This window comes from Mastigoproctus giganteus, chromosome 11 (genome assembly GCF_048544385.1).
Source record: "Mastigoproctus giganteus isolate SK-2022 chromosome 11, ASM4854438v1, whole genome shotgun sequence".
NCBI lineage: Eukaryota > Metazoa > Arthropoda > Arachnida > Uropygi > Thelyphonidae > Mastigoproctus > Mastigoproctus giganteus.
Window position 1 is genome coordinate 79,998,967 of NC_143585.1, and position 17,249 is coordinate 80,016,215.

The following is a 17,249-nucleotide window of genomic DNA, read 5'->3' on the forward strand; positions in this document are numbered from 1 at the left end:
AACTAAGGCCCTATTGCTCCAGGAACATGCGGTGGTCATTCCCTGACCTTTCCGCATCCTCCGTATTTGGTGGTGATGGGCTCGAACCCCGGCCTAATCAAGAAGCGTGTGCTACGGAATGCTGCTCCTTCCCACCTGGCTACAGATGCGCCTTTTACTAAGTCATCAATATATATGTATAAATTGATTGTATGCTAAGCTGGTTTGAATGTACCCAAGGAAAGAAATCCTATGAACTACTATTTACTGGAAATAGAAGCCCTCCATTTACTGTTTTACCGATTTTCCTGCTGTGAAATCAATTTCATGAAACTGAAGTGGCTCAACTTATTTTCTGCCTTGCATAATTAAAAACTATCACGCACATGGGGTAGAAAAATTCTACCTATGTGCAAGGCTCGTGGGATAGAATTTTTCTCAGCAGGGTCTGTGCTTGTTAACAGGAGAGACTGTTTCTACAGGGATGGGATACACTTAAATAGAAAGTGGAGAAGAAATTGTTGAAGTTAAACATAAGAAAGATACCTGGGTTGGATGGGATCTATCCAGTTATATTAAAGGAGGCAGCAAAGGAAGTAAGCAAACCCTTAGTCATAATTATGAGAGCTTCCTTGGACTCAGGGAAGGTCCACATAGATGGCAGACGTGCAAATGTGACTCAAATTCACAAAGGGGGATCAAAGAGTGACACAAGTAATTATGACCTGTTAGTTTAACTTCTGTTCCGGAGAAATTAATGGAGGCACTGCAGGATCATCTAGACCAGGCATGTCAAACATGCGGCCCTTTGCAAGCATACCTGCGGCCCACACAAAGGACACTATAGCGATTCACAAAATCTGTTAATTGAAGTAATTTAGAATTTTGAATATCGCACGCGGCTGCCTTACGACAAGAATTCTAGCATTCTTGCCAATTTATTGGTGTAGGTACCTGGTTCTGATCTGAATTCCACGGCCCACAAGTGGAAAAGGTTCCTCTCTCGTTAAGGTAAACTGCTCGGCCTGAGTGAGAGTTGAACCAACGAGAATGAAGTAAAAACTCGTTTATCTTGCTCGTAACAATACATAAGCTGGCGGCCGACCGGGCTAGCCGAGTGGGTAAAGTACCTACCCGGCAACCCAAAGGTCGCGGGTTCGATTCCCGCCTCGGGCTTGGATCAAAGTACTGCAAAAACCTTGGGAGGTGCAATATGGCCACAGAAGCCGATGCGCCAACAACTACCAAATCAAAAAAAAAAAAAAAAAAAAAAAAAAAACATAAGCTGGCCTAAATTTCATTTCAGTTTTTTAATCGGTGATTTTATTTTAAATTTAATTTTATTATTTTTCAGATTGCACATCATCTTTAAAAATGGCTAGTGCTTCTAAAGCTAAGAGAAAAAGGAAACTGAACGAAGAAGGGCGAGTGTTTCAAGAAAAATGGGAATTACAGTATTTTTGCACAACGGTGAATGGAAAGATACATTGTTTAATTTGCAACAAAAGCACTGCCACGCCAAAAGAGTACAACTTGAAAAGACATTATGAAACGAACCATCGATCTTACGATAAATATGAAGGCCCAATGCGTGTCTCAAGACTCAAGGAATTGAAGGCTAACGTGAGACAGCAACAGACTTGTTTTACGAAAATTGAGAAAGGGAATGTCGCTTCCGTTACTGCAAGCTATGAACTTAGCCGAATGATCGCCATGAGTGGGAAATCTTTCAGTGAAGGAGATTTCGTAAAGCAATGCCTTGTAAAAACGGCTCAAATTGTGTGTCCAGAGAAAGCACACTTATTCAAAGACATTTCATTAACCAGGAACACTGTTGCTGAACGTATTGATCAAATGCTAAGTAATTTGAAACAACAGTTGAAGACCACATCTCAAGATTTGTACATTTTTCTATTGCTATTGATGAGACCGTTGACATCACTGGAATAGCACAGCTTGCAGTTTTCATCAGGGCTTGTGACAGTGAATTTAATATTTATGAAGAACTGATTGAACTGATCCCCAATGCATGACACTACAACAAGCCAGGACATCTTTGAGAAAGTCAAGCAGGTTCTGCATGACTATGGTTTGGATTCAAGTAAACTTGCATGCTTATCTACCGACGGTGCTGCGAATATGGTCGGCAGAAATAATGGTGTTGCTGCCATGTTATTACGAACAAAAATAGAAAACTCGCATCCAGATTCATCATTTGCACATTTTTACTGCATTATTCATCAGCAAAATTTGTGTTCAAAGATTTTAAAATTGGATCATGTGCTTAGTTTTGTCACAAAGACAGTGAACTATATCAGAGGCCATGCTCTCAACTACCGTCAATTCAGCCAGTTGTTGGAAGATATGGCTAATCAGTTTACCGATGTTCCATTCTACACAAAAGTCCACTGGTTGTCATGTCACAAAGTGCTGAAAAGATTTTATTTGTTGAGACAAGAAATAATTATGTTTTTGGAGATGAAAGGTCAAAACATGGATGAAATAAAAGATGGAAGTTGGCTCTAGGATCTGGCTTTTGCTGTGGACATTACTGCACAATTAACTGATCTTAATTTAAAATTACAAGGTAAAAACAAACTCATCATCACTCAGTTGTATGATGACACCAAGTGCTTCATTACAAAACTAAGCTTATGGAAGTCACAGTTGTCAAATGAAAATTTAGTTCATTTTCCTAAGTGCAAAGAGCTGAAAAACACTGCCAATACTGAGTCTGTACTTAGCTTTGCTAAGTATGACAGTCACCTGGAATTGTTGTCAAAAGAATTTCAGGAAAGATTTCGTGATTTCTCATCTTTTGAACACCACTTTGCATTATTCTCAGCACCATTCACCTTTGATGTTGCCAAGGCAGAAGAAAGACTGCAGATGGAACTATTAGAAATGCAGTCGGATTCTACACTCAGAGCAAAGTATCTCAAAGTGGGGACACCTCGTTTCTTTTCATACCTTCCTTAAAAGTTTAAAAACTTCAGAAAGTTTGCCACAAGGATTATGGCAATGTTCGGTTCTACCTATGTGTGTGAACAGTTATTTTCCTTCATGAAATCAACAAAAACTTCTCAGAGAACAAGACTGACTGATCAACACCTCTCATCTCTCATGAAAGTCAGAACTGCACAGACATTTCAGCTAGACATAGCAAAAACTGTTATTAAAACGAGGTGTCAAGCCTCAGGACAAAACACTAAAAATAGTCATAAATGAATGTTCATTTTGAACTGTTGTAATTTTTGTACAATGTATTTGTTGCTGTTGCATACAAGTCTATGTTGCCCTTTAAAATTTCTTTTTTTTTCTTTTTCTTTTGTTAAACTACTTCATTACTTTGCATTCATGAATGTGGCTAGCCACTAAACCATTTGTATACATATTGTATGTTTCTAAGTTTAAGTAATAAAAATATTCTGCAATAATTTTTATTAAATGACTTCAATTAGTTGTTGTGTGTGGCCCTCACGACAACACAAATGTGACCCATATGGCCCTCGGGGGACCCTCAGTTTGACATGCCTGATCTAGACACAGCATGGGTTTAAGGGGAAGTCTTGTCTAACCAATTTGATTGGATACTATGATGTGGTCACACGGGAACTGGTTGCAAAAGATAATTTTGATATCATATACTTGGTATTTTACAAAAGCTTTTGATACTGTTGCACATGGAAGGCTACTGTACAAATTGGAGTAGTATGGCATTAAGGGCAAATTGCTGCTATGGATAAAGGGATGGTTGAGTGGGAGAAGACAGAGCAGTAACCAATGGACTACTCTTCGTGTACTAATGTTTTTAATGGAGTCCCCCAGGGGTTTGGTGTTGGTCCATTGTTGTTTTCTGTATTCATCAATGATACTGATGAGGGTATATCAGGCTTAATGTCCAAATTTGCAGACGATACAAAAGTTGGCAAGATTGTTAATGACACCAATGACAGTAAGCTACTGCAACAGGATCTAGAAAAGTTGAATGGATGGGCTGAGAGGTGGCAACTGAAGTTTAACATTGACAAATGTAAAGTACTGCATATGGGTAGCAGTAACCTCACAGTAACATATCAGCAGTGAATGTAAAAGACCTGGGGGTAACTGTGCAGTCAGATATGAAGTTTTCTGAGCAGTGCAGACAGTCTGCAAGAGTAGCTCATGGCGTCATTCAATGATATACAATAATTTTTCTTGCAGGGATAAGTAGCTGATTATCCCCCTTCTATAATAAAATGGTCAAATCACACCTTGAGTACTGTACAGGTCTGGAAACCTCATTTTAGGAAGGATGTAGAGCTTCTCAAAGGAGTACAGTGAAGGGCAACAAGATTAGTGAATGGAACAAGGATTGCTCTTACGAAGAAAGAGCTCAAGTTCTGCAAATTGCAATGCCTGGAGACTAGACATCTGCGAGGTGATCTGATTGAGGTGTATAAGGCCTTGAATGGTTTTAGCAAGCTCAATGCTATGGGATTCTTCCTCTTGCCCAGATTAATCACCTGAGGGGACATAAATTCAAACTGAGCAAAGACATTTGTAAAATAGATGTGCGGAAATTTGCCTTTAGCCAGTGGGTGGCCGATTGCTGGAGAAAATTGCCATCTGTCGTTGCAGAAGTTGACTTGATAGCTGAAATAAATTCAAAGTAGAACTAGATAAACATTTGGAGTCAATGGATGGTGAAATGGGAAGGTGTTTTTTTTTTTTTTTTTTCTGACTGATGTAAAAGCTTGCTTTCTTGCATCATATGCATCTACTAATGCTAATCACATTTGCTAAAAAGTTCCAACTCATTCTCAAAATTTCAAAAGAAAGTAGATAAAAATAAGGAAATTAGTGAAGGAACAACAAAGAGAAAGAAGTTTTAACACATTTGTAAATAATAAATTTTGACATGTTGTATTTATATGTCAGAGGTACATATAAATAGAACCATTAGTATTACATTATGCACATCAATCAAAATGGATAGCTGAATGAGTAGTACACTGATCCCCTGTAAAGCATGATGCAGATAAGAAACTTATTGGAGGCAAAAACTATAAGGGATGTTAAAAACAAAAATGTTCATAATTTAATTATTTATCTTTATTATGTACCTTTAAATTTTAAAAGTCCTTTTCAAAACAACTTCCATCATTTTGATCACTGTTTCTGAAAAGTTGATATTATAACCTCCCCCCAACCAGCCTAGCTCTTATGTTTTTTTATTTTTTAATGTAGGGAAGGTAAATGTCCCAGATCTGAACTATTCATGTGGCATTGATGAAACATCCAATCACCAGTATAAATTATTAGGATATTTCTGATAAGCTTTCATAAAGCTCTAAGTACAGAAATACTGGCTAATAACCACTGCATGAGTAGCGTAACATTCTGGCACACCATTCCAGTCATGTGAAATCCAGTGATGATTGCTGTGACTTTTAGGTGCCTTATCAGCAAGGCACCTAAAAGTCACAGATCAATCTTCCCTCACTACGGCAGCAACATTAATCTTTAGATCAGTTTGAAGATGCCTGAACACCAGAGCCTCATCACTGAGTCATAACATGAGATGGTTAAAGAAGTTAAGATGGTCTCGCATCCACCTTTAAATTGTTTAAACTACTGTATAGTTAAGTGGGAAGCACAAATTCTCCATAGGTTTTTTTTAAACATGGAATAAGTTTCCATATATTTTTCTTTAAACATTAGATAAATTTAAAAGTATTTTCGTACTGCCTTTCACAGCTACAAAGCTGGAGGTTATTGTCATTCATTCTAAATATCTGCACAATAGGCTACTGGATACCTGAATGTGCTCAGATAAAAGAGTTCTATACATCAGTAAATCATAAATATTTGGAAGATTTTTACTATTATTTCTTAAAATTTATGATCATTATTTTTTGAACAGCTCTCATAGCAAAATAAGCCCAAAAAAGACTGGAGTAACAACCAATACTAGCTCACAAAACTAAACCAATGCCTTTTAAGAACTCGAATTCATAGGTTTATCACTATAATTATGAAAACATCAAAACAGTGAAGGGTGAGTGTGTGGGAGAATTTTTGGAAAGAGAATAAATATGAAATAACTAATAATAATATTCAAGATATGTTGGATCTCAAATCATTTCCTTGAAAAATATCCTTATTCATTAAAACATATCCAAAACTAGGCACTTTACATAACTATACTTATGTAAACATAACATAACAAAGTTATACAGCAATAATAAAAAGTAACACTGTCACAAATCTGCATATTTACTTGGTTTAAACTGTTCAGCCGAGTATCTAGTAATAAGAATTCCTACACCTTCTATAAGAGCTAAAAGAACACCACCTGGAAAATAAAATGAGTAAACAAATCACATAGATAATCTACATATAAAGTGTACACACTATATACTACTGTTACCTTTGGCAAAAATCAACATTTTTCAAGAATGCTGAATTAACAGTCCCATATTTTAAGTTACCAATCACATATAAGTGTGATTGGTAACAATTTAAAATACTGTTCTACTGACAGAATCCACATATAAAGAAAAATCAAAGCCTTTCATATCAATCCAGAGAAAAGAAATGTAAAACCAACCAACTGTACCAAATTAGTTCTTATCTTCTCATGTAAAGCTAAAGATTTCAACAAGAAAGCAAGTGTCTTGAGGATATCACATAATGGTAATGCAAAACTATTACCTTTTATGCCAAATCATTTAAAAAGTTATCAATGGCTAGATTTTCCAAACTAGAAATTATCAGCTGTTTCAAAAGACAAAGTGTCGATATTATTAATTTAATTTTGTACTGCTGATATAAAATGCACTCATTTACTAATACTGATTATTTAAAAACATCATACTGTTACCAATCAAAGTTATACAGCAGAACTTCGATTATTCATGTTAATGATGGAACAAGGTGCTGGTTAATCAAAAAACAATTTATTCATAGGGAATTCACAATATGTATATAGTATAGGAAACAATATCAATTACATAAGAAGTTGATTTATTCACAGGAAATGCCCAATTTGCATATATAGTATTCTATATACGCACTTACCTATAAGAGAATTTTATCAATGTACACAACTTAATTTTACATTTTTTTTAAATAAAAAGTACAAAAAGGTAAAATAAAGTAATGTGATATTCATCCCCTGTTTGAAACTATTTTAGTATATTGGTTTAAATTATAAAACAATTCATTTACATTTAATCAACATTTTATAATAAAATATCTGCACAGAGTAGAAAAAACAGCTTGACATTAACTGCTGTTTCAATGAAAACAATTTCATGAAGTTTAAGGAGAAAAAGTTTGGGAACTATGGACCCACATATAGATTTATTTTAAAAATAAATACTGTAATCTCTAGTTTCTTATGTTTTGCCCCTTACATCAAACCAACATTCAATTATCCACTAGTCTCTAAGAAAAATAAAATAAAAGATAGCAGTGTCAAAAAAAGTTAAATAACACAAAACATGCCCTGCACAGATAATCAAATGAATGGTTGATAAAAGTTTCAATGCATTAAACCTTTGTGGGCTAGAGAAAAAAATTAATTATTACAGGGATTGAGAAAACCCTGAATATTAAGTCATCGTGGATCTATATTTTTGACAACTGCCTCATTCACCTAAAGTTCAATCTTGTGAAACTAAACTTGAACATCAAATATCTTGTAGTTGCATTTGCCTGCATATTGTAAAGGACTGACAGAAACTTTCTATCAACATAATATAGCCTGTTGGATTCTTATTATGGAAATTCAATTATCACCAGCACCGTTACAGTGTAGAATAAGTAGGCCTATTGGAACTTTTAATTCCAAGTTTTTCAAATACTAGTCATTTATTCACAAATGGTATTTTAACACATTTGAATAAAATTTCCAATCATTTTCATCAGATGACACTGGAGATAGATCAGAGATAATTAGTTCTGTTATATAGTTCTCTCTCAGCTGGAAGGGAGTCTCCAGACATTTATTAAAGAATCAAAAGAAAAAAACAGTGGCCTATAGGTAAACTTTGATGAAGAAAACTCTTAATGCCTTTCTTCTGTCACTCTCAAATTTTGCAAGTTATGATACTTGAAAGATAAAATGCTTTGTAAATCTAGATATACGAGGTGCTACCCAAATGTTCCTGAAATTTGTATGTTGCACGGGAACTACGTCTAGTATGGACTTGTGGCACTAGAAAACACTGCATGCATCCTTTGTGAATCAGTGTGCCACGTGGCATTGGGCTGGATAGTCACTGAATATTTATGCGCAGTTCTTTGGTGGTGTGTTTCACGTAGTTTACGATTGCTGATGTGAGAGAGCAATGCATTCGCATCAAGTTTTGTTTCCTTTTTAAAGACACAGAAGCAGAAATCCATAAGAAGTTGAAACAAGCTTTTGGTGAGGCAGACCTACTACTGGTTTAACTGTTTTAAAAACAGTTGAATGTTGGTTGACAACCATCATCGACCACCACCCCAGAAAATGTCGCAAAACTTTGGGCGGCCATCTGTGAAGACCACAGGCAGACCATCCATGACACTTGTAGCATTGTAGGACTATCATACGGCAAGTTTCAGCAGATTTTGTCAGACAAGTTGAACACAAGAAGGATTGTGGCCAAGTTCTTGCCATGATTATCGAGTGAAGACCAAAAGCAGCATTGCATGGAAGTTAGCAGAGATTTTCAAGAACGGGCCAGGAGTGATCAAAACTTCCTTTCTATATGTCATCACTGGTGACAAGAGTTGGGTATTAGGCCCCTGAGACTTCTTCCTCTTCCCAAGAAAGAAAATCAAGCTGAAGGGTCAAAGATTTGATAGCGTAGAGGATATCCAAACCACAGGTGGTGCTGAACACTAACAGAGAAGGACTTTCAGGATGCATTCAAATCAGGGCAGAAGAGCTGGGATAGGTGTTTATGCTCTCAACGGGACTACTTCGAAGGTGACTGTGGCGAATAAGACCCAGGGTGAGTCTAATTTATTTTATAAATACATTTTGGGAACTTTTGGGTGGTACCTCGTATGTTTAACCTTAGCATTTAAAGTTGTACCCAATTCAGTGAGATACAGTTTCTTTCTGCATGTGTATAGTTTATTTACAAGGTTTGCACATAGATAATGTGAAAACCTTGTAAATAAAATGTATCAAAATACATTCTTGTTACTTTTTATAGAAGGCTGTGTTCATGAATAAAGAAAAAGGGCACTAAAGTTCCTTGATTTGTGCATGCATCAAAGGAACCACAACCATTTCCTACAGTTACTTAGAAACACTCTTTCCTTTGACTTTAAAGTTAAAGGTGGCACAGGATAGGAAGTTGTTAAAGATTCATTTATAGGACTGAATAATGTGGTTACTACAGTAATGCCAAACAAGAAGTTCTAACACAGTACTTTATATTTTGAGAGAGAAAAAACCACATTAATTACAACAGAACCAATCTTATTGGTTGAAGGAGATATTATATGCAACAAAGAGTGACAGCTCAAGAATGAGATTCAGCTTTTGTCAATTTCAAGAGATTAATGGAATTACTTCATTTAGCCTTGAAACTTGTAATGTGAAGAGCAAGGCAGCAAAACATCACTTAATTAGTCACTGATGAAGTGGCTGAGGACATACTATGAATCAGCTGAACATTCTCTATGTGCAATAAGTTGTTGTTGGGTTTAGGTTTTAGGTTTTCAGTGACTTAGGCCACATTGTGCCATTGTGTATTATGTCTGTACAAGTGTGTGTTCACAGACCAATTTACAGTGTGGGAGGGTGGCCCCACTCCCTCTGCCTGAGATTGGCTAACTAGTCTTGGCTGAAGAGTTTAGAAATTCCTCCAGTCATTGATGGGAATCAAACCCACACCTCTCCAAACAAGCTGCAAGTGGTGAAACCACTATACTGTCACAGAGAATGTAGGAAGAAATGCTCTTCTTTGAAATACTGTTACAAAGCATTTGAGATTCTTTTGTAATGCAAAAAAAGTTGATCATGGCCCAATGATTCACCATGGTAAAAAAAAAAAAAAGATAAAGTGCAGCCATTATCAACCCACTGCAGGATGGAAGCCTCCTCAACAATTAATGCTGAGAGAAATGGACCATAATCTGCCACGCTGGTCCACTGCGGGTTGGGAGATCGACCGTATTCAGCAGTCAGGGGCTTGAAGCCCGGTCTACTCAAAGAGCGTGTGCTATTGCACTCACCATGACAATACTCCAACCCACATGCACTTTCTGTCAAAGTTATTCACAAAAAATATTATTATGTAGTAGATCATCAACCTTATTGACAAGACAGATTCCATTAATTTTTGGCCGTTTCTGTTTTCAAATGCCAAATCACCCCACAAAGGAATGATTTGTCAACAATGAAGATATTCAAAAGAGTAGGATGCGGGTTTTAAGAAAAGAGGAATTTCAAAAATGTTTAGTGCAGTACCAAGATCTTGAGGCCCAGCTGAAAATGAAGGAAAAATAAGTAAATAATACAACAGGCCTTTGATACCCACCGATTTCCTAAATTCACCATCTATTTACATTATTATTCTCATATCAGTTGCTGGTGCTCTTATCTGCCACCACATCACATGTTTTAACTTCCGACCACTCTACATGGAACACTCCTGGTGAGTGGTTCTCAAGACAATATGCTGCTAATTTTGTCATTTTATTTTTACGACAAAATCAGTACCCCTGTATGCAAAGGCAAATGAGAAAGCTAAGAGTATTAGTCCTCATTTTGGAAATTTAAATAAAAAATTATTGCTTGCTTTGCATTCTTGCTCAAAAATAAGTAGTCAATACTGTACATGAACATGGAATACTGTTATAATAATAAGAACACTTGCAGCTGATAAACATAAAAAAGATTTTTCAAAATTGGCATGGCCTAACGATTGAGAAGGAATATATGTTTTGCTGAAAATGAAGTTACTGATTTGGATTTTTGATCAGTGAGCGTAATGTGAATTTCATTTTGATACGGCAGAATGCAGGGTATTTTTGACAATCTCACAAGGTAGATGAAGCAAATTGCAGGTAAAATTTTCCAGAAATAAGGTCTGATTAATTTATATTAGGGCCAGGTTAGATTGCAACCAGAATACTGAGTTCAGATATCCAGAGGCCAAAATCTAAAGAAAGAAATTAAGCTTCTTGAAAGGTCCAAAGATGGACAACTTTCAAGATTAGTGTCCTTCTCTAGAACCTCTAAACCAATAGCAAAATGGGATAGCATTAGTAGAGGCATATGATGCAAGAAAGCAAGCTTCTAACAGCATCAGCCAAAAAAAAAAAAAAAACATCCTTCCCACTTCACCCACCCATTCACTCCAAATGTTTAGTTCTACCTTGATTTTTTTTTTAAGCTGTCAACTTCTACAACAACAGATGGAAGTTTTTTCCAGCAATCAACCACATGCTGGCTAAAGGCAAATTTTCGCCTTTAGCCAGCATGTGGTTTCTAATTACAAAATTCTCCAAAATGAAGCACTAGTTACTGAATGGTTTCGGTGACATACGTCATTTAACGTACTAAACACAAAACTCCCAATCAACCTTTCCCCTATTTGGAATTTAGCATGCATAAAGTTTCCACATGCACTGAATTGCATTTCGGGAATCGACTTTTCTTCTTATTAAACCGTTCGCGTTTTCTCTTCACACAAAGTTAACTGAGGACATAAATCGAAAGTTGCTTGTGTGCAACTATTAGCTTGTTTATTAGTATTATTCCATTCAGAACCATTCCCATCTTAATGATTTTAATCGACAACCGTGAAATGACACTCCCTTCTTCTCATGCATATTTTAATAGTTTTAATTAATTTTTTCAAATCCTTAATAAATTCCAAATTGTAATCGTGTTTATAGTCATGATTATGTACAAATTTTGTATAAATAAGGTTCTTATTCACATTAACTATGTGGCTTCTATAATTACATCACATCCAAGTGGATCATTCAAAAGATGAGTGCTGAAAATTAAGCTATGCTACCTTAATACATTAGTCATTATACTACAGCACATAAAGGAAGTTACTTATATAACACGGTTTTGCTCTAACACAGAGAATTTTGGTTAACCTTGCATAACAGGGTATTTTTGAGCTTTCGTGAAGGGAAAAACCCCGCTATTATATTGGATGTAATTATTCAACGTTTCCACTCTTTTTGAATCCCCGCTGTTCACTCGCAAGTCAAAAAAATAATTATTGAGAAATCTCTGTATTTTATTTTGTTGAGAAATTCCCGCGTTAACTTCTGTGCTATTGAACTTGTGGAAAAATCTAGATTTCAAAGTTTTATTACTATTGGATAGCTCACCTCACCAGGCCATCCAAAAGATTTAAGTCATCCAAACGTTGAAGTTATGTTCCTACCACCACAGATGTACTGGGTTAATACAACTTCTTTCATTCAGCCACTAAATGAAGGCATTATATCCACCTTTAAAACTCATTCCATCAGAAAATCGTTACAATGGATTTTGGAAAAAATTGATTCTGAATCTATTGAAGTAATGGAGGCATGGAAACATTTCTCAATTGTGGACTGTATCAGAATCATAGCTTTATAGCTGAAAAAAGTAAAACCGTCAACGCTAAATGCGCGTGGAAAAATGTATGGCCAGAGTCAGTTCATTCAGGAAATATGGTCGAACCAGCAGAAAAGGGAATTGGTGCGATAGTAGAACTTACTACATCGCCAGGAGGGGAAGGTTTTGATGATATGACTACTGAAGCCCTCGTGGGTAGCACAGTTGATAGAATTGTTCTCCTGCCCATACCAGCTTGGAAAGACCCAAGATCGAATCCCATCGATGAAGGGAGGAATTTTTATGGGTCTTTTTCACAATGTGGCTGAGTTAGTCGGGCATGGGCAGCATGGTTTTTTCCTCCCGGAAACTCGGGTTTTTCGTCCAGCAAAACAGAAAATCACCCTCAGAACACACACAATTTATAGACAATATATACACAGAGTAACATGGCCTTAGTTGCCAATGCTACTGAAAAAATAAAAAAAGACATGATTACTGAAGACGTTCAAGAATTACTTGAAGAAAAAGAAGCTGGTGTAGCGGATTTGGTGCAAATGGCATCGGAGGTAAAACCAAATTAATTCAGAGGATGATATCGCAGATGAAAATTCTAAACTTCCAAACTTTACACTTAACCTTACACTAAAAAGCATACAGGAAGGCATAAAATTAGTCGAGCAATTAGAATCTTATTTTTTGAATGCAGGTTTTTGAATGAAACTAGCCCAAAGTTCAAAAGGGAGCTTCAAAAATGCTGAGTTCCATACGATAAAATTCACAGATTTATCAAGCAAAAACAGACAAACCCAGACTACTGATTTTTAAAAAGAAGAAGATACACGAAATCTAGAATGGTGTATTTTTGTTAGCTTTTGGAACATAACCCACCCTTTTGCACTTTTTCGTAGTCCTGTATAACATGGTTTTGCACAACACCGCATTTTACAGGAACCTAATAACTGTGTTATACGAGGGTTACCTGTACTTATTACCGTGCATGCGTTACAGGTTGAGAAGATATTTGTTGACATTAGACTTGAATGTCTGTAGGCTGCAATTTTCAGGAAATACGTATGAAGGAAGGTTGTTCCAGAAAATGGCAGTTGAGTGAAAAAAACGAGGAAGATGAAAATTTGGTTCTGCGAGTTGGAAGTTGGACAGTAATGGATGTTGGCTGGTGGTGGCACATGTTCGGAATGTTTTGAAAGAGAGGGCAGGTATTATAGAGGCCAATTCAGAAGAACAGCGCCCATGGAAGTATCTGTAGAAAAGACATGCAGCAGAAACAGTACGTCTATGAGTCAGAGAGTGGAGAGAGAGACTGTTAGAGATGAGTTATTAATTAACCTAACTATCTCTTCTGAATGGAATCTAGAAACCTGAGAGATTTTGGGGGCACTGCCCAAGATGTTGGAACAATATTCCATGGTAGGGCAGATTTGCGATTTGTACAGGTGAACAGTTGTTTGGAAAAAAAGAAACACCAAGAGCGAAAGAGAAAACCAAGTTTTTTAGATGCAGAGGAAGTAATATTTGTAATGTGCTTGTACCAAGAGAGATTAGAAGTCAGGGTAATGCCTAAAAGAGATATATCATCTTACATAGAAATCAGAGTGTCACCAAAGGTAAGCATATGAGCAAGAGAACCCTTTTCGCGAGATAGGCAAGGACTGAGTTTTAGAAGGACTGAAATCAACTAAGTTGTCTTTGCCCTACTGGAGAATTACCTGGAAATTGGCATTTAAGGAATTGGTAGTGGATATTCGAGAAGTTGAGGCTGATTGAGCAGTTTCTCAAAATGGAAAGTGGAATGCAATGTGCTATCATTGGCAAAACTATGGATAGTATTTCTGGTCAATGGAAGAAAGTCATTAATATACAAGAGGAAAAGAGTGGGGGAAAGAACTAAACCTTGGGGAACACCAGTATTAGTGGAGAAGTTAAAAGACAGAGGGCGATCTACTATCACCTTCAGTCAGCGGTCAGAGAGAAAACTGCATAACCAATTACAAAAAACAGTTGGCAAACCATAAGATGGAAGCTTGTTTAGAAGACCATTACGCCAGACACGATCAAAAGACTTTGAGATGTCAAGGGCAACTACTTGTGTTTCACCGAACCTTTCCATAGAATTAGTCCATAAATGGGTAACATAAGCCAGAATATCACCAGTGGATCGACACTGACGGAACCCATACTGGCGATCGTTGATCAGACGGAAGGTTTCTAGGTAGTTTAAGAGTTGGCGGTTAATTGATTTCTCCATTACTTTAGAAAGAGTAGAAGTAATTGCAATGGGACGATAATTGGATGGGAGGGATTTGTCACCCTTTTCAGTAACTGGCTGGATATGAGCAAATTTCCAAACAGAAGGGAAAACACCTTTGAAATAAGAAAGTGAAAAAAGGTGCAAACAGGAGTAAGTTCAGGAGCACAGGGTTTGAGAACAAGTGGAGAAATACCGTGAGGACCTGGAGCTTTCTTAGCATCAAGATTCATCAAAATTCTTGCAGGTCATCCCATTTTGCATTCTTGTAATGCCACACAACATGAGGTTGGGAATAGCCATGAGATAAAGGCTCCATTGGAGAAGAGACAATCACCAATTTGTGACCTGAGGTGCCTAAAGGACCACAGACTTCAATCGTGTACTTAGAAGAGCTGTCTGGGAGAAAATGATCAAGCGTGCTGGCTGTATGGTTAGGATTGTCCAGTATTCTGGTAGGTAAATGACAAGCAGTGCAAGATCATTAGTAATTGCAAAAGCCTCCACATCTCAAGCAGCTGGGTCTGTGTGACTGAAGCCAGCTGGAGTCTTAAGCTGGACTGGAGAAAGTCAAGTTGCAAAGATGGGAAGTCAAAGAGTTCCATGTAATTAGTGGAGTTGGAAGAACAGTAGAGACAACAGATGAATTTGACCGAATGAGGTAGAGATTTTAAGCCAGAGAAGATCAAAGAGAGGAGAATCCAAATTACGAAGTCTCTGGCAGGGAATATCGGAACAGACATATGCACAAGTACCAGCTTTAAGGTGAAAGGAATCATACAGCGAATAATTTCGGCAACTGAGATGAGCAGAGGTTGAATCAATCGATAATTGAGATTTTGTCCGAAAAAGTATATGGGTTTTGGCAGATGTGCAAGTGGAAATGGACATCATTGAGATTAGAACTGAGACCACGTATATTTGTGAAATGAACTAGGAAGTGTTTGGGCAGTTTAGATCTTTTCGCAGATAAGTTTGCTCTATTGGTTTGACAATTCATGGTGTATTGAAATGGTAAGAAAAAGTGGGGGGGGGGGGGACTTGCTGCATGAAGTAATGAAATTTTTGGATATGGCATACACATGGTAAGAATATACCCAAATCCTTGACATAACGTGGCCTCCACAATGCCCTCGAGTAGTGTGTTGTTGTTATTTGGTTTTTAGGAGCATTAGCAACTAAGGCCATATTGCTCTGGGGATATGCAGTGGTCATTCCCTGACCTTTCCGCATCATCCGTATTTGGTGGTGATGGGCTCGAACTCCGGTCTAATCAAGAAGCGTGTGCTATGCACTGCTGCTCCTGCCCACCTGGCTACGGAGGCGCCCGAGTAGTGTGTATGCAACACACTACTCAGACTGCCTCCAGTCACTATCTGGCAGAGTAGAGGTAGCAAGATTATACACTAGCCGATCCAGAAGCCTCCTAGAGAGTTACCAATAGGTCTGGTCCAGTGTACTAACTAGTGGCTGACCTGCGAACACTGTTTTAGAGCTGTACCTTCAAAAATGGAAGGAAGTTTGGATCTTGCCATGGCGTTCACCACAACCACAAAAGACATCGATCATATTGCATGATGGAAGAGATGAAGAATGGTTGGCCAGAACTTAGCTCTGGAGACTAAACATGGGTCTCACCACTTCAAGCCTCCAATAAGCAAAGTTGTCATATTGCATCTCTTGATGAGAGTCATCTGCCACCTAGTATTGCCTGGTAACACAGAGTGGTGGCATTCCTCCATGTAGTGTGGGCACCACACCTCGACCCCTGCTCATGTTGGTTCACACCTGGGTGGTCACGTAGTGTGCTTGTGCATGGGGGTTATACACAGTATTACTAACAGTCCCACCATCATGAGGTTCAAGCATAGGATTTGGTTGTCACAGACCGTCTGGATTTTGGCAAAATTGGTTCCACTTGACTTGAGTGTCACCCGAATATCAGTTCCATCAGCGTTTTAGACATCCTGGCATATATTTCAGAGAATGTCTGCGACAGTATAAAGGACCGGTGTTGTCTAGATTATCCTCCATTGCTTCTTTAACCAGCGCCTCCAATAATTTCCCCAGAACAGAAGTTAAACTAACAGGTCTGCAATTACTTGTCACCCTCCGATACGCCTTTGTGAATTTGGGTCACATTTGCACATCTCCAGTTCATGGGTACCTCCCCCGAGTACAAGGAAGCTCTCATAATTATTGCTAAGAGTTTGCTTACTTCCTTTGCTGTCTCCTTTAATATAACTGGATAGATCCCATCCACCCCAGGTGCCTTTTTTATGTTTATCTTCAACAATTTCTCCTCCACTTTGCTATCAGTTATTACAAAATCATCTAGCTCAGAGTTTAATTCACCTCCCTGAATAACTGCTCATGTGTAACTGTATATGCAAAATACTCATTCAGTTTGTTAGCTACCTGAGCAGGATCATCAACAGTTGAACCATTGAT

The 17,249-nt window shown here is 37.5% G+C and overlaps 1 protein-coding gene across 1 annotated transcript in view; it reads right to left on the reverse strand.

The window, feature by feature from the left end:
* Tim17b (Translocase of the inner mitochondrial membrane 17b) overlaps nucleotides 1-17,249 on the reverse strand; it is a 103,822-nt gene that overhangs the window by 19,287 nt on the left and 67,286 nt on the right. Inside the window, exon 6 of the mRNA XM_090385359.1 lies at nucleotides 6,242-6,316. Within this exon, the coding sequence (XP_090241485.1) occupies nucleotides 6,242-6,316 (75 nt within the window). The remainder of the gene's footprint in view (nucleotides 1-6,241; nucleotides 6,317-17,249) is intronic.